The sequence below is a fragment of the Gouania willdenowi genome, chromosome 3, assembly GCF_900634775.1.
Source record: "Gouania willdenowi chromosome 3, fGouWil2.1, whole genome shotgun sequence".
Taxonomy (NCBI): domain Eukaryota; kingdom Metazoa; phylum Chordata; class Actinopteri; order Blenniiformes; family Gobiesocidae; genus Gouania; species Gouania willdenowi.
In genome coordinates this window covers 36,511,688-36,539,602 of record NC_041046.1, presented here as the reverse complement: position 1 = coordinate 36,539,602, position 27,915 = coordinate 36,511,688, and the positions used below count along the sequence as shown (strand labels likewise).

The following is a 27,915-nucleotide window of genomic DNA, read 5'->3' as shown; positions in this document are numbered from 1 at the left end:
GTTCAGGAGCAGCAGCTGTCACACCCTAGCAGATCTAATTAAGCACCCTAAGGCTCACAAAAGCAGCCAAATTTGCATAAAACCTAATATTACATTAAAAGCAAAAATGTTAGCATTTTAGAAATTAGATTTCACAGTAATAGAAGGTCAAAATATGGTCAGAAGAAAAACAAAGAATGTGGGACTTAAAAGAAGAAAACATGAATCAATGTGTAAATTACCAAATAATTAAGATGTAGATATATCAGTCCCCTTAAATACACAAATTAAATGAATCTCCACAATATTTGCAGAGCTCACAGTTTTCCCATACTTATACATATATCACATGAGGTCAGTCATTTTTCAATCTCAAAGCGTTGAAGGAACTGTCAATTTTTTTTCCAATCATGCAATTGTCCCCAAATTATTCAACATACATTCCCCAAATTCCCAAAAAAATTGTCAGCAAAATCAAGGAAATTTAAATTAAATTATCCAGCAGGGACTGATGTCTATCACTCATCGCTTAGATATCATTTACACATGGAAGTACAAACTAGGGCACAATAATGATATAATCAGTCATTTTCTCTACATATAAAATCTGTGACCCACTAGAGATTAGACAGGTTTGTATTTGGCCCCTGAAGTAAAAAGAGTTTGGCCTCCCTGGTTTAGAGTGTTTGCACATCAAAATGATAAGGAATGTAAGCAGGGGCGGATCTCCTGGGGTGGCATAGGGTGGCAAATGCCACCCGACAACAAAGCCTTGCCAAACCTGCTTCCAACCTAATTTTTACACACAAGCACGGAACTATGCGGCCGCGGGCCGCCGACCTGTAACGCCCCGCTGCCGCTTCCTGACTGTGGAGCCAATGAAGAAGACGCGCAAGTATCGCGAGAGAGGCTGGGAAGTGCATTTTATACATTGGCGCACGAGGGGAAAGAGGTAAAAACATAGCTGTCAACCCTTACACATTTGCCGTGAACACACAAAAAAGAAAAAACATAATTCCAAAACATAGTAACGGCCTCGGACTCTCTCTCCCTTCCTTATTCCCTCCATGACTGACGTTCCACGGCCTTCAGACATCGGTGAGTGTTTGTGCACAGGTTTTGCTCGTTTGAGCGTGTTTTGTGCGCTGCAGCTTGTGTGTTCACTTGTGGGACTTCTTTGTGAGTTAGTTGAGTTCAGGATTGTGTAGGTTTGAGTGTATGTGAGGCAATGTGCACGTGGGTGTGTCCAGTGTGTGCTGAATGTGCACACGTTTGGGGAGGCTGAGGAGAGCTTCATACATTCTCTTTCAAAAAGGACATTTGTTCAATTTACAAAGGTTTTGAAACATAGTTAAAAATTATAATAAAGATGTGTGTAGTTTTTTTTTTAGATTTTCTATTGTTACTATAGATGAGCAGCCTTCTAGCATTTTATGGCAAAATATTAATCATATTTAGGCTCATAAAACTAATATTTACTAGTAAAAGTAAGGAAAGAACTCATTTAAGGTGTGCATTAATAATGTAAATTAGTGAATGTATTTGCTTACATATTTGGTAAGCACTGTCTGAGATTCATACATATTTTCAAGGTCCTCCTGCAAGGTTTTTAATTTAACCCTAGGGGTACAGGTAGGCCTACAATGTTCTAGATTAGACCAAATAGCTTTTATAATATCAAAATTTCCTGAGGGAGATATTTTTCTGTGTGTCTATAAATCAATGTCTTTCAAAGAAAACATGGTGAAGATACTTTGTGAATCTTACAGAAATGAAGAGGATATAATCATTGTGCTTGACAAGCAGCACTGATATGTGTCCATGTTTACAGAGAAGTCGATAATACTAGCACTGAAATGACAATTTTCTGCATTAATTCTGTTTTTAATGACTTAAAGTTAATTTGCACAAACATTAACAATATTTTGGTGAAGCAGTATTTTGAATCAAGGGCATTGGACTAGTTGTGGTCAGTGTGTGTTAAGAAGAGCCACTGTGCAGTACAGTATACGCTTGGCTGTCATTCGTGTGAAATTGATTGACAATGTTTCGTAATTCCTGTGAAATGAATTCATTGCAGTAGATAAATTCTGAATTTCTTCAGTGACAGTTATCGTGATGTATCGTGGATTAATTTTCCTGTGATATATTGATTATCGCGATAATATCGTTATCACGGGCAAAAAAAATATTGCGATATATCGCATTCCGTGGTACCTGGCGATACCCAGCCCTATAATTCAGTATGCTTTATGTATGTCTTCTATATGTTGCCACCTCCCAGTCTTGCCACCCCATTGAATTTTTTCTAGATCCGCGACTTGAATGTAAACATAAGAAAGAGGGAGTTTGGCTGTAAAACCCTGAAAAAAAGTGAAAATGCCTGAAAATGTGAGTCAAAATGTGGGAGAAATAAAGTGAGTCAGCATCTCTGAAAGTAGATGATTAGGGGGTGCCACAAGGAAACCCTCTGATCTCCCACACACATACACACACACACACACACATTGAGGCTGTCACCTCGAGGCTGTGATGAATGACATGCTTGAGCTGGAGTGAACGTGAACATGAGGCCACTAGCTACGTTTACATGAGAGCTTTAATTCCACTTTAGTTCAGAATAAAAACTAAATCCTCTTTAAACTGACCTTGTAAACACCTTGTTCCAAATGAAAATGGACATTCAGAATTAAACTTAAATCCAAATTTCGTGGCTGGTTTACTTTGATTTTAATTCTGAATGGAATAATTATTCGATCTTGTATACGTTTAATTCCGGTCTTGACAAATAAAGACATTATTTATTTATTTGTCTGCGCATGGTCGTTCTTTTATAATACACACACACGGACATCAGCAAACGAAACAAGCTTTGTTGGGGGACATGAAGTCCTGTATCAGATCACAGAGCTTCACTAATGACATGCAGGTCACCATAAAGTTCTTCTTCTGCTCAGAATCCTGTGGAGTGAGGTAGAGCAGCCGTTGCATTAACCACTGGCTTTGACTGACCAAAGTACGGTCGTCTATCTCCTTCTCCTGCTCAGCTGATGAAAGTGAAACTGTATGTTTTTGTCGAGCTGTTGCTTCAAAACTACAATCAAAATAAAACTGAAAATAGTTCTTAATAGTAAATAGTGGTCTTCTACGTTGTAGCCAAACTTAAAGGGTTTGTTGTGTGTTTTTCCCCGAAAGACCTGATATGTCACTTTCTCCCCCTGTCCAATCAGAACACTTCCCAACCACCAGACCTAAAGCGGAATTGAATAAAGGGGATTACATGTTTTTCATGTAAACCTCAATTTGAAATGACTATTTACATGTAAACACACAGCAGAACACTAATTCATAATTATTTGACTCAGAATAATTAATTCTGAATTAAAAAACATTGACTGTGGCCAAATGAGTTAAAGAAGAGAAACTACTATCCTGTTTCTTATCTTTATCTTACTCCCACAGCGTCACTGCTACCTGCTCACAATCTTCATCATCTTTCCACTCAGCATGTGGGAACAAGTGACTGAAAACAAACCAGGAGCAGAGGATGAACGACGGTCATACTGGTTACATAAGAATGTTTTTGGACTTGGTGAAGTTGACTTTAAACATCAGGATTAGCTAGGTGCTCGCCGCGCTCCGTCCGTGGGTGTTGACCAGACAGTGGCTCTTTGTTCCGTCTCATGTTTTCAGAAGGCTGAATCAACAGTTTTAGCAGCGCTGCATCAGAACCTACATTCAGTGTGGGACAGGGAGAGCAGCCAAAGCTGCAGCGAAACATGTTTATCTGGATTGACCTTTGTTTAAGTCAGAGAAATATGACCTTTATGGCTTTTTATGTTGATATTCAAAAGATACATAAATAGTCATTAATCAAATACTTGAATGAGGATGCCTAAAATATTTTCAAAGTATGTCTAAACTTTTTATTTTTAAATCCAAGTTTTCCTAAACAGAAATATGTTTTAGTGCTCATCCAAAATTGGCTTCCCAACACATTTCTGCTAGTTGTCTAAAGTAGTGCCAAAACAATGGAGGTTGTTATTTGTGTGGCTTTCCACAAACACACCCAAACACAGCCAGAATGTAATGTTCCAAGCAGTGACATCATATCACAGGGAACACCATAAACAAACCAGAACAAAAATGGCATCAACCTAATTGTCGTCCTCCTTGTCTTTCAAAGAAACACAAGAATTCACGGTATTCTTCTATACGGGACACAAATATCCCCCAAAGCAAAGCTCAAAACTTTTCCAAAGTTCAGGTCTCATGAACATTTATACAAACCCTATGTTTGTGATGGAGTTTTACTGGACAAATACCTTTGATTTATTTGTCTTTATCTAAGGTGATAGGACCGATCGCCACCAGCTTTAATTGGCTGTCAGGACATATGACTTATCATTACGAAGAGGGTGAAGAGGTACAAGCAAACACTTTATTCATCGAGAGAAGTTACTAAACAGTGGCTTGCTAAATTGGGTCTGTGAGAGCGCTGCATTAGTTTGCACATTTGTCATATTTATTCCTTCTCCATGATAATCCTTCCTGCCTGCGTAGGCTGGAGCTGCAATGACACCTTATTATGACTACTCTGCACATCTGCACTGAGATCATTGCACCATGTCATAAATTGGTTACAGGCTTATGAAATACATTTTCGGTTGATTTTCAATGATGAACTAATTCTGCCATCAGTGCAACCTTCTGCGCTCCTGTAATCAAGATAAAACTAAATCAAAGTCCTAATAAAGTGACTACGGTAGATTACTGTAGAGGAAGCATCTTGGCAGAATTGTTATTTCCTACTGATATAGTTTATATTTAATCTGGTAGGCGGGCTGTGGGATGTGTTGTTGGTCTTGCTCCGACTGGCCTTTTGCAGAGTAAAGCCTGCAGGAACCCGTCAGCTGGAGCACACACGTCTGACTGTGAGGCTACAATGTGTGTATTCGTGATCATCTTCAAACGGCAGATGAAAACAACATTGGAAAGTCAATAAAATCTCACACACACAGAAATGGTGAGATATTGCAAAAGGTGAAGTTTTGTCATTAAATTGCAATAAAAACGAGTCCTGAAATTGCATCAAAAAAAAAAAAAGTATGCATTCAATTTTTCCCCAGCCTGTACCCTCCTGCCAAAGTTCATGAAATTGCACCACCCTGGAAGGGCCTCAAAAATCCAACCAATAGACTTTATTCTCATTTTGTAACGTTTTCATTCATTATTGTCTATATTTATATTTTTTCTAGTAATTTTTGTTCAAAAGTGCACCATTTATACACTTAAGTGCTGCTTGCTGGGAGATAAGACAACAAGAAAACAAGACATGCTGTACTTGTTGCTGCATTTATGGGTTTTGTTTTGTTAGAGCCCACATACAGTACCAACGCATCTATATTTTGTTGTCACACCGCATGCTGCCTTGTAAAATATTTAAGTTATATCAGATGAAAAACATTTCTAATGAATAATTGGCAACCTCATTTTCAACAGACGAGTCTTAATTTTAGTAAGTATCAGGCAAGGCAAGTACGTCCTCATCCATTTTGGCCTCCTTTAGCACCTGTGGATGGATCTTCAATGGATCTCCAGGCTTTTATGTCCAATCACCTTAAGATTCATTCCCCTACCAACGAGCGACAAACCTTTGTGTATCTCTCAGATAATTGCTGACTGACATCTTTGAAAAAACTCTGGAAAAAATCTGATGGAAATAAAAGGGATTAGGTTCTCTATTTAGCGATTGCTGAAGATGGCATTTTTTTAAGTTTGCTCGGATAATTTTTTATGTATATTTATTCTACATCAATTTTTTGAGCCAATAAACCCTTAAAAAGCTCCGTAATACTGTTGCTTCCTGCACTTTTTTTTTTTTAAATGAACATGTCTTGAATTCAGAGTATTTGGTACTCAAACTATAATTACTATGGTTACAACCCAATGGTTTATTTTTTTCTCTCAGGTGTGTAGTTGTCCACATTCAACAGCTGGGGGTGATCAAGCTTTTGGTTCATCAGGGTGAACAAACGTCTCGCCTTTCCTTTTCTTTCGCCTCACTCGTGTGAAAGGTTCTAATCCCTCCACTATCAGCATAATTACTCTATAATAATAGGATTTTCCAATCTTTTGATACAATTTGACAAGAATCATGGGAAAACAGAGCTATTGCTTTGTTCCAGGTTCTCTAACAATCGTGGCTCAGGTGGTAGAGGGGTCGTCCTATGATTGAGAGGTTGGCGGTTCGACACTGGTCTATGTGTTGAAGTGTCCTTGGGCAAGACACTGAACCCCAAGTTGTTCCCAGTGGTTGACCAGTGCCAGCCCTCCATCAGAGGCAAATCTGTGCTTCAATGTCTTGCTCAAGGACATATAGGCACATAGACAGGGATAGTCTGGGATTCAACCCACAACTTTCTTCTTGGAAGGTAATCCACTCAGCCAAAAGAGCCACATCATCTCCATACATGCAATCAGTAACAGAGTGAGAGTAATTGTGTGCTTGAAATCACATACTAACATACTACACACTAATCCTCAGTGAGTATACAGTATATGCTATTAGTATAATTAGGATGGTGACCGTTCCCACTGAAATATACTTTCAAGTTTCCCAAGATGCATTTCAAACCTACAACGACAAAAACCTTAAGCACACTGAGGCTAAATATCTCCATTAATTCGCCCCCTTTGAAAGTTCTGAAAGAATTTTAAGTGAGAAAGCGACCAAGTAGAATATCAACTAGTGGTCATTTGATTCTCAGAAACACCGGGTATCAGCTTGAAGAACTTCATATGTAATTTAAAAAATAGTCTTTTGTTGTGGAAAGAAAAACAAACATTTCCTGTAATACTGTACAACTCCAAACTCGCAGATTTTGTTCTGGAAAAATAAAAATAAAAATCTAAAAACAATGGAATATTGTCATTTTTGCAGTTTTAAATCAATATTTTCCAAGATTAAATTAATGTATAGTTAGAATAGCTGGAAGGCATTCATTACGTTTTGTTTGCTAAATTACGACACCTTTCGCTAAATTACGACACCTTTGGAGCTATGTTGGCATTTTTTGGATTTGATGATCTAGTGGGGTTAGGTAGGTTTTGGGGTTAAGGTAATGAACATCACTCAATGACAGCCTTTAAGACACCTTATTTATGCTTATCAATATAATGACAGCATAATGTCAGCTTTATGCAAAAAAAAAAACTTCAAGTGTTGCCAAATACTTTAATCCATCTTTAATTTCAGACTGTGATGACATTTGTTGTGTGGAATAGATTGTCTCCAAGGAAAGTGGTATGTTCCCACACTCATACAGAATAACAATATTAGATGTGTGCTTCCCTGTTTAGGGTTTCTAATGACAACATAAGGGTTTTTAGCAGGGCCCGAACCCACTGACACACCCTGTACAAACGTAAACAGTAATTCTGACTTGTATACATTTCAACTAATAACAGAGAAACAGAATTAGGAACTAAAGATTGGGCAAGATTTTAGTAAGAAAAGAAAAAAACCCAAAAGATTCCTCATTTATATTTCAGCAACTTTCCCTCATTGCCCATTTCATCTGCAGAGGATTTTCCACATGTTGCATTACTGGGCATGTGTGCGTAGTAGTGAAAGGCTGCCAGCATTCTTTGCACCCAGTAAATGCTACTGCTGCAATATTTTTCCAGACGTTTTTTCAGTGCATATATTTTCTTTTTGGAAGAGCAAAAGAAGCTCAGGGCTTATTCTCTTACTGTCTGAGTCGTGCTGTAAACCATTTACTCCTGCACATTCTGAAGGAATTAATTCCTAATGTACAAGACAAAGCCTTGTGTTCTCATGTTGTGGAAAGTAAGCTTACAGCAATAAAGCTATCCATCAGCGATGCCATTTAAGAAAATAGAAACTCAGCGTAAACACTATCAATGGCAGAGGACAGAGAGGAAAGTGGACAGTGAAGGAAAGTGAGGTCTTAGAATTAATAAATAGTGCACACGCTGAGATGCAGCCATGTTTACTTCCATGAACGCAGGACCACGCAGGCATGAGGGGTCACGTTTTACCTAAGGACCTCTTTTCTTTCGTGCATGCGGGGCCACTTCAGGATTGCATTCAGTCAATACTCTAAACTGGTGTTTCTCAAATGGGAGTACGTGTACTCCTAGGGCTATGGCACTATAGTGAGTACTAGAGAGAGAGAGAGAGAGAGAGAGAGAGAGAGGAAAACTAACAAATGGAGTGTCAGTCTTGGTCCCAGGCAATGTGTGAGATGACCTGAAATAATAAAAACTATACATACATATAATTATTTTCAGGAGCCACTAAATCAGGGTTTTTTAACCTTGTTAAATTTCTGAAAAATTTCAATAGCTTTATGAATTTTTTAAAATTATTATTATTAGTCGTCCTCCTCAGACATCCTCCTCAGTCGTTTTTTATTATTATTATTATTATTATTATTATTATTATTATTATTATTAAAACAACAAACAATCTTAAACAACTGTAATTATATACTTCCACTTTGTGAAATATAAATCTAGTTTAACTAAAATGCAGTGAGAAAAAAAAAAAAAAAAAATCTGTGCTCAAACATCATCAAAATTGAATTCTAGAACAAAAAAATGTCTTTGGGTTTGCCAGAATTGTTTTATTCTGGTTAAGGTTGGGAACCATTGCACTAAATACTGTTTTTTTCCACTTATTTACAAAATCAGATTCTTTAAAATGTGTGTCGTCACTCATTTGTTCCATCATTAGGCTCTATATTTGTTTTAAAATTGTTTTCTAAACAAAATATTGTAGTCGGACAAACGGGGTACATGGATTCAGAAATAAGAGAAAGGTGGTACTAGAGCCAATACAGTTTGAGAACCACTGCTCTAAACTGATGGAATTCACATTTAATATGTAATATGAACAAGCACACAAAAAAATTGATATAACACAAATATCAAGACCTGTCTGAACATGGCTTTTGTCTGTTCTCATTTACAGAGAGATGTACGGTAAAAATATGTGTTAGAAATGTGTATGCTAAAAAAAAAAGAAACATATGTAATCTGAATATGCAGTGTTTTACACTATTTCTGTCCTTTCTTAACATCTGGACCTTTTTTATGACTCCTACAGGTCAAATGGTAACACACACACGCAAACAGTGTGTGTTCTAACGCCTGTTTTTGTTTGTATTGAGACATTTTGATCCTATAACAGAGAAAAGGAGAAATAGGGTGAGAGTGTACAGTGTAGTGATGTGCATTATTCATGACATGTAAAGCTGTGGGCGAGTCTGTTTCTAAAGAGTGGCCCAATGCTGAAAGAGGTCATTCACTGCACCATTAACAGCTGCTCACGATGTAGAGGAGCATGCCGACCATAAAGGTTAATAAATAACCTAGCTTTAATACCGCTATAACTTTATACATTCATGAAGTAAAGCTACAAAGTTTAAAGTTCATTCTCTTCAGCTACTGTTTCTACATGAAAATAAATGCACTTTCACGCTTTACTGTTAAGTGTTAAAGCAAGAAATAAAACTTTGAATTATTCTGTGCATCTTCCTGACTGTGTGAATAGTCGTGTGTGCTTTTGTCTTTGCTGTGAACGGATCGGTAAGATGTCCGCTGTAGGATAGATAAACAGATTAAATGATGTAACGATTCTTTTGGAGTTAAGACATAAACATTAGGGCATGAGCAGCTGATGGAACAAAGCTTCCAACAAAGATGAAGATAAATAGGTTATTGTGTAAATGAAGCTACTACTACTATCAAATAAATTGTGTGTATTAATCTGCAATGATTTGGCCACCGCAGTCAAATGTATTGAATGCAATGGGAGGATTTATTACAATGCATTTTAAAGAGTAACTGAAAACAACAGTATTTTGGTACTGGTAATTCTGTGAACTCTGTGCTTCCCCACAATCCTCTGAGTGCAAACTCCAAGGATTACCATACTGTATGTCTGACCTTGATTAATCAGAGAAGAAACACTAACTAAATTAAGTAAAAGACTGTTAATTAAATAAGAACTAAATACAAGTACAAGTAACAAGTTGCAGTAGAAAATAATAATATTACAAATATACAAATGTACAAATATAACACAGATATATACAAGAAGCTGTCAGGTTAAAGTGAGGAGTTGTACAGTTTGATCGCCACAGGCAGGAATGATTTCCTGTGGCGTTTAGTTGAGATTCACTCCTGCCTGTGGCACTCAAACTGTACAACTCCTCACTTATCTTTAAATAGTGTTGCTTTTTTTATTCCATGTTGAAAATTTTAACTAAACCACAAAACCGCTTTTTTTTCCTGCTAAAAATAATTTCATGTTGTTCATTAATTCTTGTCCAACTCTTGAAATTTTAGTCAAAGTATTTCAATTTGGCATATTTTGTTGTAAAAAGCGGGACTGCCGTTTATGGGTTGAAACCTGGTTGTTACAATCTAAATTTTGCTATAAGCTGACAATTGTGATGTTTTGGTGGCTTCTTACATCATGGACGATCACTCTTGGCCCCGCCCCTTTCATAAAAACTAGCACCTGTGGACTCTGCAATCTGTGGTGAGTACGTTGGACTGGGATAATTGTAAATACAGAGGGATATTGAGCATTAAGTTGCTAGTTAGCATAGCGCTGATTCTTCTTTGGAGATTTTCTAGTATAGACTGGACGTGTCTTAACCGCTCCAGAAGCCCCACCCATAATCAAGGCATTTTTTTTTTTTATTTCCAGCCACAGGTCAGTCAAAACCTTGGGGTTTAGTTACACTTTAAATGTGTTTCAACATGGCTGCAATCAAGATATATTAGGCATAGTAAGACTGCTGTAAATTAGAAGTATTTATCCTTTAGGTTTAAATGTGTCTAATGAGATTTTAATCTAGGATAATAAACTCAGGGGTCTGTGTGAACCATGAGGGACACAACAGATTACCTCTGCATTCACAGGCTTATCTAATGTCTTTCTCCTCATCTCAACTGTGGTCTTTTGCCGGATTTGCCTGAAATGGTTTGGTCCCAGTAGAGTAGGGAAAGGACACACAAGTGGGAGACTTGTGATTGATTAATGTGCCGTTATTAATCGCTTATCACAAGAGCTGGGAGGCAGAAATCACAGTGAGGAGATAGAAAAGGAAATGTAGAGGGCTGACCTCCACCTTTTCACCACAGTCGCTTGGTTCTGTGAAGACCAGCAGAGCGACTGGTCCGATGTGGATAGAAAGTGGTCAAGCATCCTGTGAGGACACAGTGTGAGCCGCAGGGTCCTGTGAGATGGCTGGCCTTTGGCCTTTCCTCTGCTGTAAAACTAACGTCTTCAACAGCTGTGGTTTCCTCGTTGTGTGCCATTGTTTAGATGTAATAACCAGCCAGGCTTCAGTTTACTGGTAAGCCAGGCATGGGAACTGGCTTCAGGCTGTCTCCCCTTTCTGCCTCCTTCCACTGGGAACTTCTCTGGAAAATTGAGCAGAGAAATCCTGCTGAGTGACTGTTGGTTGACTGCAGACAGCCTGGAATCTTCTGTCATGTGAATCTAACACAGATTAGTTTCCTCTACTCAGATTTAACCACCATATGAAATCATACTGGGAAAGTCTTGCAAATAGGGCTGGCGATATGAACCAAAACTTATATCTCGATTTTTTTCTCAAAATTACAATATACGATATAAATCCTGATCAAATTAATTCAAATAAACTCTTACCAGAAAGACAATTCAGGGATAAATTTGCTGATGCAAAATGGGACACAGGCACATTTATTAACAAACAACTGTACAAAATGTGCCACTTTTGGCTTTTCCTCCTATAAGGGACAGCACGTATGAGTGAGTTCTGTAGTGTGGCTTGTTTAGGTTCAAGGTTCAAGATTATTGTCATTTTCATGATTCCATGAAAACAAAATGTGCTTCTCGGGGCCTGAAGCATACAAGAAAAGAAACGGAAACATAGTGCAATATAAACATAATAAAACAGAAATACATAATCAAGAAAGTTCACACAATACACACAAGTACATCGTACCAAGGAGGAGGTTTAGGTGAAGGTCTGGGTTTGGACGCACTCAGAAATCCATCTAAAAGTGCTTTTAATTATTATGTGGTTATTATTTTGAGAAGTACTAAAAGCAGTGACTCCTAAAACAAGTGTTTTAAAAACAAAATAAGCCATAATATATATATATATATATATATATATATATACTGTATCTCGATAAAGGTAATACTGAAATTTTCTATATTACCAAATTAGAAAAAACTCGACATATCTTGCATCTTGATGTATCATCCAGCCCTCCTTGCAAAGATACGAGATTTTCTAGATATTTACTAATTTCGGTGAAAAAAGAGAGGGTTTTTCTTGAACCAGGGACTAAAAAGACAAAAATGTGCTAAATAAAATTATTTGTAGCTACAAGTGTTGGTGGCAAAGAAATCTAGTCTGAGAGCTCGGAGCGATTCTGTCCTGCAAAGGTCCACTGGTGCCTATGAGCTCTCAAAGAGAACTAGACCAGGGAGTACACCCTGGACATGGCACCAGTCCATCACAGGGCAAACACTAGCACAGGCAACTAAGAGTCTCCACTGAACAGTCATGCTTTTGGACGGTGGGAGGAGATCACTGTAAACCTACGCAAGCAACTCAAAACAGAGAGGACCCTAGTGTCCACCCCAGAGTTTGAACCCAGAACCTTCTATAGCTGTGAGGCAGATGTGCTAACCACTACACCATGGTACCATGCTACCTTATATGCAAATCATTTCAAGAAAATTCAACTAAAGCGCTTGCAATGTTTAGCTGTATTGCAAAAACTTGAACGTGATATCTTGTGTTTGGTCCAAAAACTCTCCCAAAGTGACTTCCCAACACATTTCTGGTGTTTTCACACGCTACACAGATCCAGTAGATATTAAATGTTTCGTGAAGTGAGGTGATATCAGGGGAATACTGGGAACAAACTACAACAAAAATGGAGTCAAGCAAATCACTGTCATCCTTATCTGGAGAAGAAAGACTAGAAATCACAAAAAGAATGAAGTAAAAAGACTTCTATATCCCACAATGCAACACGCAAAACTTAACTGACAAAGTCAATAAACAGTGTTTATGGTGAAGATCAAAACAAACTTTCGAGTGGAAATTTCAACCTTTTACATTGTAATTTCCCAACCAAATGATCTTTGATTTCTTTATCCATGAGACCTACACTATGTCTTAATCTGATTTTTTTTTTTTAAATATCGACCCCAGCAGCTTGAAGTTTTCATATTCCTCCATGTGTTATTGTTATCAGAGAACAAATCACCAACATATGCTGCAAAATGCATGCTTGATTGACACAAGAGCAGTTTAACAGTCCAGTTTGATTTCTAAAACAGTGGCACTCTATCTATTTATATAAACTTGAGTAAATGCGTGGGTGTGTGTGTGTGTGTGTTGATGTGTGAACGATAATGACAGAGTGAAAGGCCGATGTAAAAAGAAACAGAGGCGTTTCATCTCTTCAGGCTCATTTCCAACCTAAACTCCAGCATGAACATTTCTACACAACATGCATTACACCTTAAAAAGTTTTTAGGACAGGCCACCGGACTGAAAACGCCTCTCACTTTGTTCTTCTTGTTGTGTACACTAGTTAAAACCACTACTCTTCTGTTATTCGAGAACAGATCAGGCTGAAATTTGATAGGATGGATGTTTACGCATAGACGCTCAGAGCCCGATTTTCAATTTAGGCCCAAGAAAAAAAAAACTAAAGTCGATTTCTCATTTATTTGCTAGTCAAGTATTACGATGGTTGGTGGTACCAAATCATTGGCACATACCAATATATAAATGAGGCCCATTAGCACGTACGTGTCACGGGGGTGCCAGGGGGCCCCATTTTTCAAATGACTACTCCTCCGTTAGTTCTCCTTTGATCGGAATGTAGTTTGGTATGAATACTCTATGAATTAATATGATGAGATGCTCTGAGCACTTTTTTTTTTTTTTTTTTTTTTAAATGGGCTCGGGGCGCACTCCCCAATTCCGGTCATTTCAAAATTTATGGGAGCATAGTCTGTGTGATATATCGTCTCAAAGGTAATTTAAAGTAGATTCCGATTTTACGTCTCACAATTTCATTTGTTTAACTCTGTGGAACCAAGTCTTTTGACTGAATTCTCCAAGGACCTATTCGACGTGAAGACGTTCCGCGAACCCGGTCATAGTTCATCAGAACTTGTTTTCTCAGAATAGAATACAATAGAATACAATTCCTAATATAATGTACATAATAAACACGTGTTTTAAGTGCCACAAAACACAGTGACTCTACAAAATATCTATGAATTATTTTGTTGTTCTACCTCAGGTGTGTAGTATATGTTTTCAGTGAAATAGTCCCAAACTTTTGAGACTTTAGTTTGGTTCTTCTGCTGTTACGCAATTCTTCTTCACAATGTAAAAGGTGAAGCGAGACTGCACCCAACAGTTCATGTATGGTACTGCAGCAAGAATGAAGCAGAAAGCGGCCTGATTTTATCATGAAGTCAATAACATTAAACAAATGTCGATGCAACATTTTGTAGTCAACATTATTAATTATGTTACAAATATTCTTTGCATTATCGCATATGTTACACACATTATGGTTGGCGTGAATCTTGAGAAGGTCTATATATTTAATTCCATTATTTTATTTTCCCCCCTTGGCAAGAATCTCAAACTCCGCCAACATTTTTTGGTCCTTATTTACTTTTGAAGAATATTTTATTGTTATGGTGAGCCCAATATCGTCTATCATATCATATTGTGAACGCAGTGTTTCATTCCATCCCAATTATACAGTATATGATACTTTTACTTTAACATGCAACTTTTCAATTTTTATAAAAAACCCCTGAGCAGACTAGTGTGAATCTGCTTGGTGAATATAACACAATACAAACTTTCTACAGAAGGGCCAGGCCTCATGGGGCTCAAATGTACAACCTTCTCACTATGCAGTAGTTCACTTTCCCACTGCTCTGTCAACATATGCATTTTTTTACTTTAGGCCTTTAAGATAAGACCAATACAAATGTAAAAGAATCAATAGATCATAACAGCAGCATTATACACTCAAATATATTACTACTAGGCCTGGCCAATATATCGAGATTCAAGATATATCAAATTTTCTATTTTGGCGATATAGAAAATTACAATATCGCCTTTATCGATATAGTTTATATCTCAATTTGTATTAAATACTCATTTTAGGAGTAGTTTCTTTCTGTCATTTTCAGAACAGCATGAGAAACTAAGTCAGATGGATTTCTGAGTACATCCTAATCCAGACCTTTCCCCTAAACGAGCGACACTACAGAACTCACTCACACATGCTGTCTCTTAGAGGAGAAAAAGACTAAAGTGACACATGTTGTGCAGCTGTTTGTAAATACTGTGCCTATGTGGTATTTTTCATCAGCAAATTTAACCTCGAGTCATCTTTCTGGTAAGACTTTATTAATTTAGAAATATCAAGATTTATATCGTATACTGTATTGCCATTTTGAGAAGGAAAAAAAAAATCAAGATGTGAGTTTTAGTCCATATCGCCCAACAATAATTACTACTCAAATCCAAGTGTTTATTGTTTTGAAAAAGTGATGAAAAAAGTGAGATGGGATAAATATACATATTTTTACTTCCTGTAAAATCTCCTTTACATCATACACACAATGCCACATCCACAGCATTTTCTCACCCTTATTTAGTATCATCTGAAGCTGTGTTTTAGGATGTATCCTTTACTTGTGCTCCACTTCAACTCTTTTTGTTCAGTCTGTTTGTTTCTCATTTCTCACCAGATCTACAGCCCTGAGCCGACTGTGAGGAAGCAAGTGTTTTCCGGCGCTGGATGACTCGCTCCTCTCACAGAGCATGGCCAAGTCCCAGCATGCTGTGGCATCACTTATAATGGGGACCTACACACAAGCACCCTCACGCACAGTCACACAGGCTTTTGCCAGCTTTTCCAAGAACTTTGGCCTCCTGGTTTGTTTACTAGTTCATCCACTCTCACCGAGTTCACGTTAAGGAGCTTTAAATCACTTCGAGGGAAGGCTGGGACTGCCTTTGCCCTTATAAAGAGCTGAGACATGGTTTGACCATCCTCTGTGCCACAAACATCACCTACAGTAACTCAGTTTGTGTTATTCAAAATGTTGACATTTTTATTTCATTGATAGTGTTAGCGCTGCACTTAACAGAAGAAACTACCTCTTTGAGAAAAAGAAACATAGTGACTCCGAGACGTTATTTTATACTAAATATGAAAAATGTTTTAAAATAAACTGTGTTCAGTCCATGCAGGCTTGTTTTAATGATATTGTTGCTTTATATTTTTGCCATAAATCTACATTTCTCTGCCTCTGCTTTATCAGACATTCCTTTTGTTGCGGCAGTCTCATCAACTGTAGTTAAATGTAAATATTTGGATATAGAACATTTTACCAAAAATAAAAACAGGGAATGTAAGGGAAAATCAGCAAATTGTCTAGATATATTTTAGTCCAACCCTAAAATATTCATTTTTTATTTATTTTTTTTAACTGTGAATGACGTATTTGAAAGAAAAAAAAGACAAGGAGGATAACTTTCCAAACTGCTGTATTGGGGCTAATGCATAACAATCGCAAAAATCCTTATCTGATCAATATACTTATGTCAGCATTAAAGAAAAATAAAATAAAATACAAGAAGAAAAATCTACCGAAATGTTGCAGCTTTGTGTGCAACCTGTTGGTATTAACAACCTGTTGGTATTAACAACAATCACTATAGAAATAAAGTTTTCTACATAAAGAATGAAATTGTTTCCATAAACCGCCAACACAATGGTATATAGTTTGTGTAATGCTTACGCCAACTTGAATTATTATTTGAAACCAGGACTCGGCGATATGGACCAAAACTCATATCTCAATATTTTTTCTCAAAATGACATATGATAAAAATCTTGATATTTTTAACTCAATGAAGTTTTACAAGAAAGACAATTCTAGGTTAAATTTGCTGAAGAAAAAGACCACACAGACACATTTATTAACAAACAGCTGCACAATATGTGCCACTTTAGCTTTTTTCTCCTCTAAGGGACAGCACGTGTGAGTGAGTTCTGTATTGTGGCTTGTTTAGGGGAAGGTTTGGGTTTGGATGCACTCAGTATCCATCTAACTGAGCGTTATTTGTTCTGAGAAGTAGAGAAAGCAGCAACTTCTAAAACCAGTATTTTAATACAAAATAACCTACAAAAAAATTTGTAAAGGAGGACACTGTTTGACTGTACTCTATGAATAATATTAAATATTTGTATGATGTGATTTGTACTGGGTGATTGAATAAAACAAGTTCAAAATATATATAAATATATCTTGATATAGACGATATTGTCCTGCTCTATTTTAAACGAGTTTATTCTCTACTAGTTGAGCTTCATTTGCGTGTTATAAAGTTATTTTAGCTACCATGGTTGCAACATGCAAGATCCGGTTGCAACATGTTACTTCTGTCCACCATATGACCCACTGTAGTGATTCCTAAGTGGATTGTTTTATGGTCCAGATAACATGTTTGAATTCAACCTGATGGATTCCTCTCACTGCAAGGTAACAACATTCAGTTGTAACCGTCGGAGAGACAAAAATGACTAAAGAACAAAATTAAACACACTACTTCTAGTTTTGTCTTCGTCTTACATTACGATGTAAAACGCAGAGCAGCTCTGCTCACTCTTGGCTGCAAAGCCACCACTAATGACCAGGAAATAACTGTGGTGAACACACACTCGTATAAAAACAGTCTCGTACTTACTATTTGTAGACTTGTGACTGGCTTTAAATGAGTACATTCTCTTTTTAAAAGCCTTTAGTGTCTGCCTAAGCTGAGTCATCATAAGAGTACGTTTGGATTCTGGCTTTAAAACATAATAACTTAGAGTGGAAACTTTCTGTCACCATCATTATCCAATAAAAACATATTGACCTTCAGACTAATTATCTTATATTTCTGTTGTCTCTCAGAATAAGCAGTTTTAATGGAAAGAGGATACAAGTTGTTAAAGTAGTGGCTGCAAAATGTTGGGACGGAAATCATGGTTGGAAATTTTCTGCGGCAGCAGCGTGTAAGAGTAGTGAGAAAGTGTGAAAAGCTCTTTGTTTGACCGCCTCCCACTCTATTTTGTTTACTGCTGTTGTTTTGCTGCAGTGAGGCAAGATCTCATTTTAATTTGCTTTTAATTTGATATCATTCTCATGGTAAGGACATGCAAGACCAAACAGAATCATCTGGTCTTACTCCTGTTGATAGTGCGTTTCTCAAACGGGGGAACGCGATGGTGGGACAGGACTGCCATGCAAGGTGTTAGTCGACCACTGGGAGCAACTTAGGGTTCAGTGTCTTGCCCAAGGACACTTCGACACATAGTCAGGTACTGGGATAGAACCCCCAACCTCTCGATCAGAAGACGACCCACTACCACCTGAGCCACGGTCGCCCACAGCGATGGGCCTACAGTGGGTGCTTGAGAGAGCGAGAGTGGAAAATTAACAAATGAAAGAGGTTTTATAATGTTTATTTTTTAGTTAGAAATTATAATCATAATAATTATGATCGAAATAATCTTGATTTGAACGTGAACTGAAAATACAAGAGTCAGTCTCAGTCCCATACCAGGCATGACCAGAAATAATTATTTTCAGGAGGCACTAAACACTGTTTCATTCCACTTATTTACAAAATGAGATTCATTAAAATGTGTGTTATGACTCATTCATTCCATTATTATTATCTATAGTTGTTTTTTCATAGTATTCTGAGCAAAAAACAAACAAGGGGGTTTGGATTCAGGAAAAAGAGAAAATACGGTTCTTGGGCCAACAAAGTTCCAGAACCACTGATGCAGGAGTGAGAGATTCACAAACCAGACAGTTGAAAAAGCTCAACATACTCAGCTCACAGCAGCCCAACCCTAAATCTCTCTGTACCTCCTCAAAGATCTCTCCCTCAGTGAATGTTTGCTTTGCCTCCTGTAAATACCACAGCCTCTCTCCCCCTTCTGTCCATGAGGTTCTTCTTCAGTTGGGGGACCCTTTTCTATCCAAATCAGCTACAAAAACTACAAAAAAATCCTGCCCGTATTATTAAGCGAGGTTTTGCATACATGTAAGTGTGAAAAAAAAAAAAAAAAAAAAAACTTTATAGGGTTTATCAAAAGCCAGCTGCCGGCTGCTAAAAACCACTTTCTCCTGAGTCGTCTTTTCCACATACAGCCTCATCCTTTTTTATCCCAGTTCGTGTTACAGATTTCCAGATTCAGCTTGCGGTGTCTCAAGTGTCTCTTGTGTGTGCGTGTGTGTGTGTGTATGCGTGCGTGCATGTGTGTGTTGAGTGCTGGATGTAGGCAGTGAGCTCTCTCCATCTGTGGACCAGATTAAAGGCAGAGTCAAAAATGTATAAGAAAGGGTGCATGTGTTGGTAGGAACGAATGAGAAGGGTGTGGGTAGCTTTCTCTTTTTACTTGTTAATATCTGGTCAACTTAAGGCTGATTCCTTCTGAAAGTCTCTTCTGTTAAAAGCATGTGGCCAATCTGTTTGGCTTGAACTAAAGGACTTTTGTCTTTGTTGCACTTATCAAACAAATACATGAATTACCTCTCAGGACCATCACCTGCTCAAAGCTTAGATTTCATCTGTGTCATCAAACAACATCTGCAGCTTTTTTCCCCCCTCTGTTTGCAATAAAAGCAGTGTGTACGCCCTCATTGCCCTCATCCAGCCTACAGCTGCTCCCAGACCAGCTCCACTTCTCAGAAAAGATGCTTTCCCCTCCAAATCTGCAGTAAACATAAATGTCTGTAAACATTTTTTCAGATGGCTGATTAGCTTCAGATGGAGTCGCATAGTTTTTAGGAATTAGCATAGGAAAAAAAGGCTGTTCACTGATTGGTTATTATGCTCCGTCATCATATCACACATAATGCTCTAGGATGCAGCATGTGAAGCAGGACAACAAGTGTGCACACAGTCTGATTAGCTTTGATTCAGGAGAAGATGAGTTCATGTCCACTTCTATTTCAGCAAAACACTGCCGGAAGAACCAGTTTGTGGGTTTCATGCTTTCATGGTGCATTACTCAGGAAATTCTAAGCCTGGTCATTGAGAACTTATCTCTAGATTATCTTTTTTTATTTATCAGTTCATTTTACTTTTTTTGAAAGCAATACATTCAGTCTCTATTGTTTTTAGTTGTTTATTACCAGGTACCTCACGTATTGTGACGTGTAATTGCAGAAAAAGGTTTTCCATAGCGCTTTTGCGATATATTTCAATATCAAAACATCTGGAAAACCTCCTCATGAAAGTGTGAAAATGATATTTGAGTGTTTCCAATACCAATTTTTTTTTGCTATTTAAATTTAGTGGATTTCAAAGGGTAATGTGAACACAGCTACTGTGTGGTGAACATAGCTCTCTATTAGCAATTCCCTTCTCAATTGTAATTTCCGGGTTTCAACCCATAGAGAGCAAACACTCTTTCATTTTTACAACAAAATATGCCAAATTTAAATACTCTGGCAGTGTTCGCAATGGCACACTCTCTACTATACTCTACAAACTCAATGAGTATACTGTATACTATATACTATAAGTATGATTAGGATGGGGAGAGTTCCCACTGAAGTATACTTCCAAGTTTCCAAAGATGCATTTCAAACCTACAACGACAAAAACCTGAAGCACACTGAGGCTAAATATCTCTGTTAATTCGCCACCTTTGAAAGTTCTGAAAGCATTTCAAGTGAGAAAGTGACCAAGTAGAATATCAACATGTGGTCATTTGATCCATAAAACTCAAGGAAACACAATGTGCTACTGACAAAACTTCCTATTAACTTCAAAACAGGAGCCCTGTTTACAAAAGACAAGAAGAGATGCTTTTGTTTTGAAAAGAGGATGTTTGATTTTTAGCTTCAAGCCAGTCCCAGGACAGTTTTACATTCTGTTCGCAATTTATCATGTGGTGGCTTAAAAAATGTCCCAATATAGTATACATCTAATGTGAACGCACTACATACTCATTTTGACGTCAAGCGTAGTATCAGTAATACATTAGTATACAATTTCAAACATTTGACTAAAATGAGTTGGACTTTTGATTACTTCATACCCAAATATATTTGTTTTCAGCAGAAAAAAGGGGTTCTGGGGTTTAGCTAGTCATTAAAGTTACATTTGTCAACATATTCTCAAAAAACAACATTATATAAAGATTCATTAATCAACGTCAGATAGAATCTTTGGAGTTTGTACACAGGGGATTGTGGGAAATGGAGAGAAACAAGAATATTCTCGTAAAAAATTATCTGTGAGAGGAAAAAGAACAACAACCAATGACAGCTCGAAGGCAGAACGTTGACCCTTCAGTAAACAAAACACCACAGTGTTTACACTGTTGACCTTAAGTACAATAATACTGCAAGTTTCAATCAATCACACATCCCTCATCTTCACTAAAAGCATCAGGGGTCAGTTAGTGTACGTGCACTCATGCAGGGTCCTAAAATAGAGTTGTTTTCAAAATGTGCTTTCTTGAGGTTTGTTGGGGGGAAAATTTGCCTCAAGAATTAAGATTTCGATAAAAAGATGGAGTGGAGACAATGAAATGCTTTCATACCTTTGTTTTACTGCTTAATACACTAAAATGTAAGAATTAATCACAATGCTCAGCAGAAGATTCAGAGATGCATCACCAAACAATGTTGTACATGAAGTTTACTGATCTTCACATGACAGTTTCTTCACCAGCTGATTCAAAGGTTCAGTTCAGTTTGGAGCATGAATGGCCGTTATAAAACCTCTACAGGGCCATGGTTTTGTTTGTTCTCGGTCTCCCTGTTTCAGCATACTTATATAGGATTAACAGCACATTACCAGTTCTGCACAGCTAGATGTGTTAGGTCATGTTCAGGTGTGTTAAAGGCTGGAGACCATGAGGAAAGAAGATGTCCAGAACCCCAGCTGAAGACTTAATAAACAAGCCTTCATTCTTCCTACATTTTCTCTTTACTACTGGAAATCTATGGGAAAAGATTCACATTCTGATGTAGCTGGTATTTACAGTCCACATAAACAGGATTGAATCATAACATAACATAACCACTAGAGCGGACATGGGCTTGTCTGTAAACGGTCGCATTTACAGATCTTGGAGTCGCTGTTAGCTCACCAATAAACAGGAAAAGATTTATCACTTTTACAATAAGTGACCCATTGGATGTTTTCCAGATTTTCATCAATCCTCTATAAAAATTTCTTCTCGAACACTTTCCACCTCAAACTTTCCCAGGGCCTTGCAACACCTTCCCAGTTTTCACTACCTTATCCTGGGCTCCACCTTCCCCTGCTTCCCCATCCTGCCTTTTTACAGACTATCATTAAACGCTGCCCTGCTACTTCTTCCCTTACAGTCAATATTACAATAAATTCCTCTAGAGCAGAAAACTGGAAGCCCGGGGGGCCTTTGTCTAATTTTGTGTGGCCCCCAAAGTAAATGCACAAAAATAAAGAAAAATACACCAAACAACAACAAAAATACACAAAATTACTTGTACTACAAATCTGGATAAGTATATCTGGAATATCTCTCTGTTAGCGGGCTTAACCTAACCAAACATTCTCTATCAAAGAGCCCCTGTACTACAAAGCAGGATATAAACAGTATTTTCCAACAATGGGGAGAAAATCGTTCAACAGAACTGATTGGTCAGTAGGCGGGACTTTTGTACTCGCTCAGATCATTATCCAGAACCAAACCTACTCCCAACCAGGTTAGTCGTTCAGTCTAAGTTTCCACGGAGATTTAGCCGAGTAAGAAGTGAACCTGCGTCGTAGTACAGAATATATATAAAATGACTACAAAAGCACACTAACTCATTTGTTCTTTCCTGTAGTAAATTAAGTTAATGTAATAACAGGTTTGGGAGCAGGACCACACCTAAAACCACACCCTCAGTCACCTGACCTGTCTACTTATACGCAGCCATTCTTCTCAACTCTGTTTTGTTCAAACCCTTCCACCCACCCTCCTTTCTCCCCATTTTCCCTCTCTCTTGTCTCCTTACAAAATCCAGGTACAGGAGTGCTGAAGTGCAGAAAGGCCCAGATGAAAATCTACAACCATCCAACCCTTCATATTCCTTTATCTAAAGCTGTACCTACCTAGTATCGTATCACCTTTTTGGATGCTTTCCACCACTTTATCAAACATACATCCCTATTGTCTACTTTCTGACATCCAAGCTGTTGGACACAAGCATGAATAACAACCTTATCATATCATTATAAATATTATTTTCAAACAAAATTTTACCATAAATATACGTCATATGTCTTGTATTATACTGCCGCCTATCAGATATAAAGGATAGTCTTCAAAAGTATTTACCTTTTAGGGCATGAAGTGAATTATTGTATTGATCGAAGGCAAATATTGCATCTAGTATTCTGTGCTTTGCAAAAACCTCCTTAATATATTTAATCTCTTGCTGATTGATATTCAGCTCTTGGTTTGAATATTCATTTTAAATCCCAGCTTAGTGAATGTGAGTGGGAAATAAAAACAGATGGGGTTCCAGAATCTTTTTAAATAGAAACTCATACGTCAGGAATGATCCTGTTTGATCAGGCGGGCGGAAAAAGCAGCAAAACCTGCGTGCTGTAGATAACAAAATGGTTATTAGTTTCGTTCATTCCTTCAATCTTTGTAGAAACACATTTGGTTAACAATCCATTAACCCACACATACTGGTTTCCCCAGATTCAGTTTTCCACTGTCACTACTCGATGAATTTATCATGTGGGTGGAAAGTTGAGAACTCTCGGTTTTCGTGGTTCAGCGTGTTTAATTTACAATGCTCTGCTTTGCTATAAATCTTTGCACTTTGACACCGTAAAACATCTTTTCCATGAAACAACCAACCCACCAACCCAACTTTTACTAAACGCAGATCTTTTATGAACTCTCTTTCCTTGTCATTGGATGTGTTGATGAGCAAACCAAGTGCACGCGTTGGAGCTTGTCTGATCCTGGTGGTGACTGTGCTGGCTTTGACTCGAGAAGTTTCAGTCCATCACCAGTGTCAGTGTCAGTGCATATATCACAGATAAAAGAAGGTATTCTTCTAGCCCGTATTCAAGGCTTGAATATGGAACAGTGTGAACCAGACATGCTTCTTTAATTTACATCAGATTAGAAAAGCTCATCTTAAAGAAGCAAGTTTCTTAAAAGCTGCATAGTGACCAAGTGAGGTTGTTGTTTGTTTGTTTGTTTAGTCTTACCTGGAGAGAGGTCTCCATCACTTTGCTCTCCAGAGTCTGAGTCCATCTTCTCAGGCGCTGCCGGAGCTCTGTTCTCCTCTTTAGTCCCTCTTTCCTGAGATCTTAACCCAGAAAGGGTAAAAGCCAACTCTTCTTGTGCTTTAGTTGTTACCCCCAGAGAAGTGAACTTTCCCCCTCCCAGCCGGGATCACTGCCGCGGTGAGACGACTGCTGACAGAGGATCTGCTGAGCTATCCTCCTTGTTGGAGCTCTTCTCCCTCAGTTTTCCTCTTTTTCTTCTCTTGACTCATCTACTTTCTCCGACTCTGAGTCTCCCTCTAAAGCCGTCCCCCTCTCTCACTTCCTCCCTCCCTTTTCCCCACCATTGGGTTCCTCCTCCTGTCACACTCAGCCTCTTCACGCTCTCTCCACTAGAACACTTTCTCTACCTCTTTCTGTATGCTGTAAGGGCCGTTTCTTCCTCTTTCTCTCTCCCTCCCGCTCTCTGTCTCTGGGTAAGAGTGCTGCCTGTGTTTTAACAGAGCAAATGGGAGAGACTCATTCATGAAGACTTGAAATTCATCTCCTGCAGTGAAAATCCCATGACCCCTTGGTTCCAATTCACATCAAATCTGGCACTTTCCAAATGTGGAAATCTGAAGTCAATCCAGGTGATGAGTGAGCAAATCTGGAGACATTGGAGCTGTTTTGTACCATAAATAATTAATCAATCTAGAGAGATTGGAAAGAATAAACACTGTGTTTATTATGCAGTGCACTGACAAAAAAATCCAAAATTGGCAACCCCTCCATTTGCTGCACGTCTAAAACAAAAATATACTGTAAAAAGTCCCCTGTATGTGTTTTGGTGTTCAGCGGCAATTCCTTTATGTCCTATAAGGGCATAGACTTCATGTCCAACACATCCCACAGATACTAATTTAGACGTTTGCAGCATCTCAAATCAACACCTCCCACCATTCCTGAGCCACATTTTTGCTTTGTGCATTTTTCTTCTTAAAAAAGCCATTGTTTTTACAATGTACTTCAAGAGTTACATCACGTTTGCTTGTTGGTCCAACAGGAGAGGTTGTTTTTCCTATTTCTGCTAATCTGTGGGATGCCATAGCAAACCTTCTCTGTGCTCTAGCATTAATGTTTCTATCCCCATTGTAAATGCAAACAAAGGCCAAAACGTTTGTCATTCTAAACAAATGGTGATTCTTTTAGTATCCTGACATCCTTCTTTCAGAATTAGCATCAGCTTTCTATAAATTGAATTTTGCGTCTGCAAATCAAAGCAAAACTTGCCAATTTTACATTTTCACGCAGCTATATATAGCCAGAGGTGAGAGTAATGGATTGCAAGTACTCACATTACTGTAATTGAGTTGCTCTTATATACTCAAAAAAGTACTTGTACTTTTTTGAGTATATTTTAAAAGTTGACCCACATGAGTTATTTTAAATGATTCCTCAGGCCAATATACAGCGCTTGACAGTATCAATGCTCCTAGCGGGGCTTCCCTCTTAAACTATGTAAGTTTGGAGAGACAAACCATCTTTCACCAAGTCATGTGACCTGGTGAAAGCCTTAAGAAGGTTTCACTTCTACGACAGTCACGTGACCACAGGCTCGGAAAAAGGAAAAGTGTTTTTTATTGAGCAAAAGTTAGCTCATCTGGATGAAAAGTGGCAAAAAATTATTAAAGAATCGACATAAAATGGATAAAAGTATGAAAAAGAACTCAACAAAAAATGGACAAAATTAGGAAAAATTGCAATGAATTAGCAAAAGGAATCTAAAATCTGAAAAAACAAAAAAGCGTCAATTTTTTTGGAAAATGGCCAAAGAAAAAGGTAAAAAGGGGTTAAAAAGTTTTCCGCTTTTAAGGTTTTCTGGGGTAATAATAATTAAAATCAAGACATAAGGAGCCACATGTTGAGTATCACTGACTTAACAGCTTTATCATGGTTTCAGTAAAATAATTTATCAAACTAAATTGGAAGTCAACGGTTGCCCTACCCATAGAACACCCTCACTTTTAAAATTTCTGATCTTCCCTTGGAACCAAAAATGAAAGTGGCCTTTAAAAATGTTTAATTTGTGTTGTTTAAACTATCTTTAACAAATCAGATACAGAAAAAATTGGTATCGGGCTGCAACGTGAACGTAGCATGAGTGTTTCCATGATATGAGAGATTGATGAACTGCTGACGTAAAGCTGCTGTTAAACAGAAAGAGCGTCTGGCTGTTTTGAGCTTTCATAGACAAGCTAATGTGCTCTGGTTTGGGGGGCAGGTGGGTGTGCAGTTGGTGGTCCGACAACCGTTGCAGGCGTTGCTGTCATCATCCCAGGTGTGGCGCACACTGTCGCTCAGCATGGACACTGGGCTCCAGATGGTGTTCGTCTGCCTTCTACACCCCCAACACCAGCCCCGTGCCTCAGGCTCACTGGCCATCATCAGTTCACACGTCTGTGTGTCTCTGCTTGTGTGCGTGTGTCATGCAGTGACAACTTAAGGTGGATAAACCAACAGCAACGACAGCAGAACCCTCAGCTGAGCTACAATGATCTGCTAAAGAAGCCAAACACATGACGGTGAGGCCATGTGGATGACCTGCTGCTATCGGAGACATAACCTAAGAAAAGGAAAGACAACTCAGAACAGTCTGAAGTCATATGCATTCAATAAACTATTTGATATGGTAAATCTTTTATTATTGTCGTTTTTAACTTTAAACTTTAAAATTCTTGCCTTCTCTGCTTTGTTTTTGTTTTTAATCTCTGACTCCTTATATGACCATCATATTTTTTGTGACAGTAACTGTATTTTGTATTGTATTGTATGCACTGTATGTATTGTGAAGCACTTTGTGACTCCTGTCTGTAAAAGGTGCTATATAAATAAATATTACTTACTTACTTACTTAATTACCTTTTTAGCTGTTTTTATTGAATTACTTCTGTGAAAAAAGCTATCTTATATATACAGGGCAGCTGTGGCTACAATAGTAGCTCACCACCACTAAGTGTGGAGTGAAAGAATAATGCCATGTAAAGCACTTTGAGTGACCAAAAAAGGTGCTGTATAAATCCAATGCATTATTATTATTATTATTATTATTATTATTATTATTATTATTATTATTATTATATATAGCCTTTAACCCATTTTTACGTCCTGAAATATGAGAAAATACTTGATTGAAATCAAACCTAAATATTTCCTCTAGAACACAATTCAGTGTCTAATGCATTTAAATTGTGGCTTGGGCTGCTACACAGATACAGTTTTGTAACAGGGTCAACAGTGAGCATAAAACACTTTGAGTTATGTGGAGCCAATTTGGAGAATGACTACAAAGCTACTGTATAATCAACAGTGACTCGAGCGGGTAGGTCAGCAAGAGTCATGCTACACGGGGCTGAGATAACAACCCTCAGTCAAAGAGGAGTTTGCATTCTGAACACGACAAGAATGTTTGAACTTTGGCTTCACCTGAGCCACGGTGGCTCAGGTGGTAGAGGGTCATCTTCTGATCGAGAGGTTGGGGGTTCTATGTGTCGAAGTGTCCTTG

At 37.9% G+C, this 27,915-nt stretch overlaps 1 protein-coding gene across 1 annotated transcript in view; it reads right to left on the bottom strand.

Moving 5' to 3' along the window:
• Positions 1–24,669, bottom strand: part of tnfaip8l3 (tumor necrosis factor, alpha-induced protein 8-like 3) — a 29,902-nt gene extending 5,233 nt beyond the window's left edge. Inside the window, exon 1 of the mRNA XM_028438914.1 lies at positions 24,354–24,669. Coding sequence (XP_028294715.1) covers positions 24,354–24,399 — 46 coding nt within the window. The 5' untranslated portion in view covers positions 24,400–24,669. The remainder of the gene's footprint in view (positions 1–24,353) is intronic.
• Positions 24,670–27,915: the final 3,246 nt, after the last annotated feature.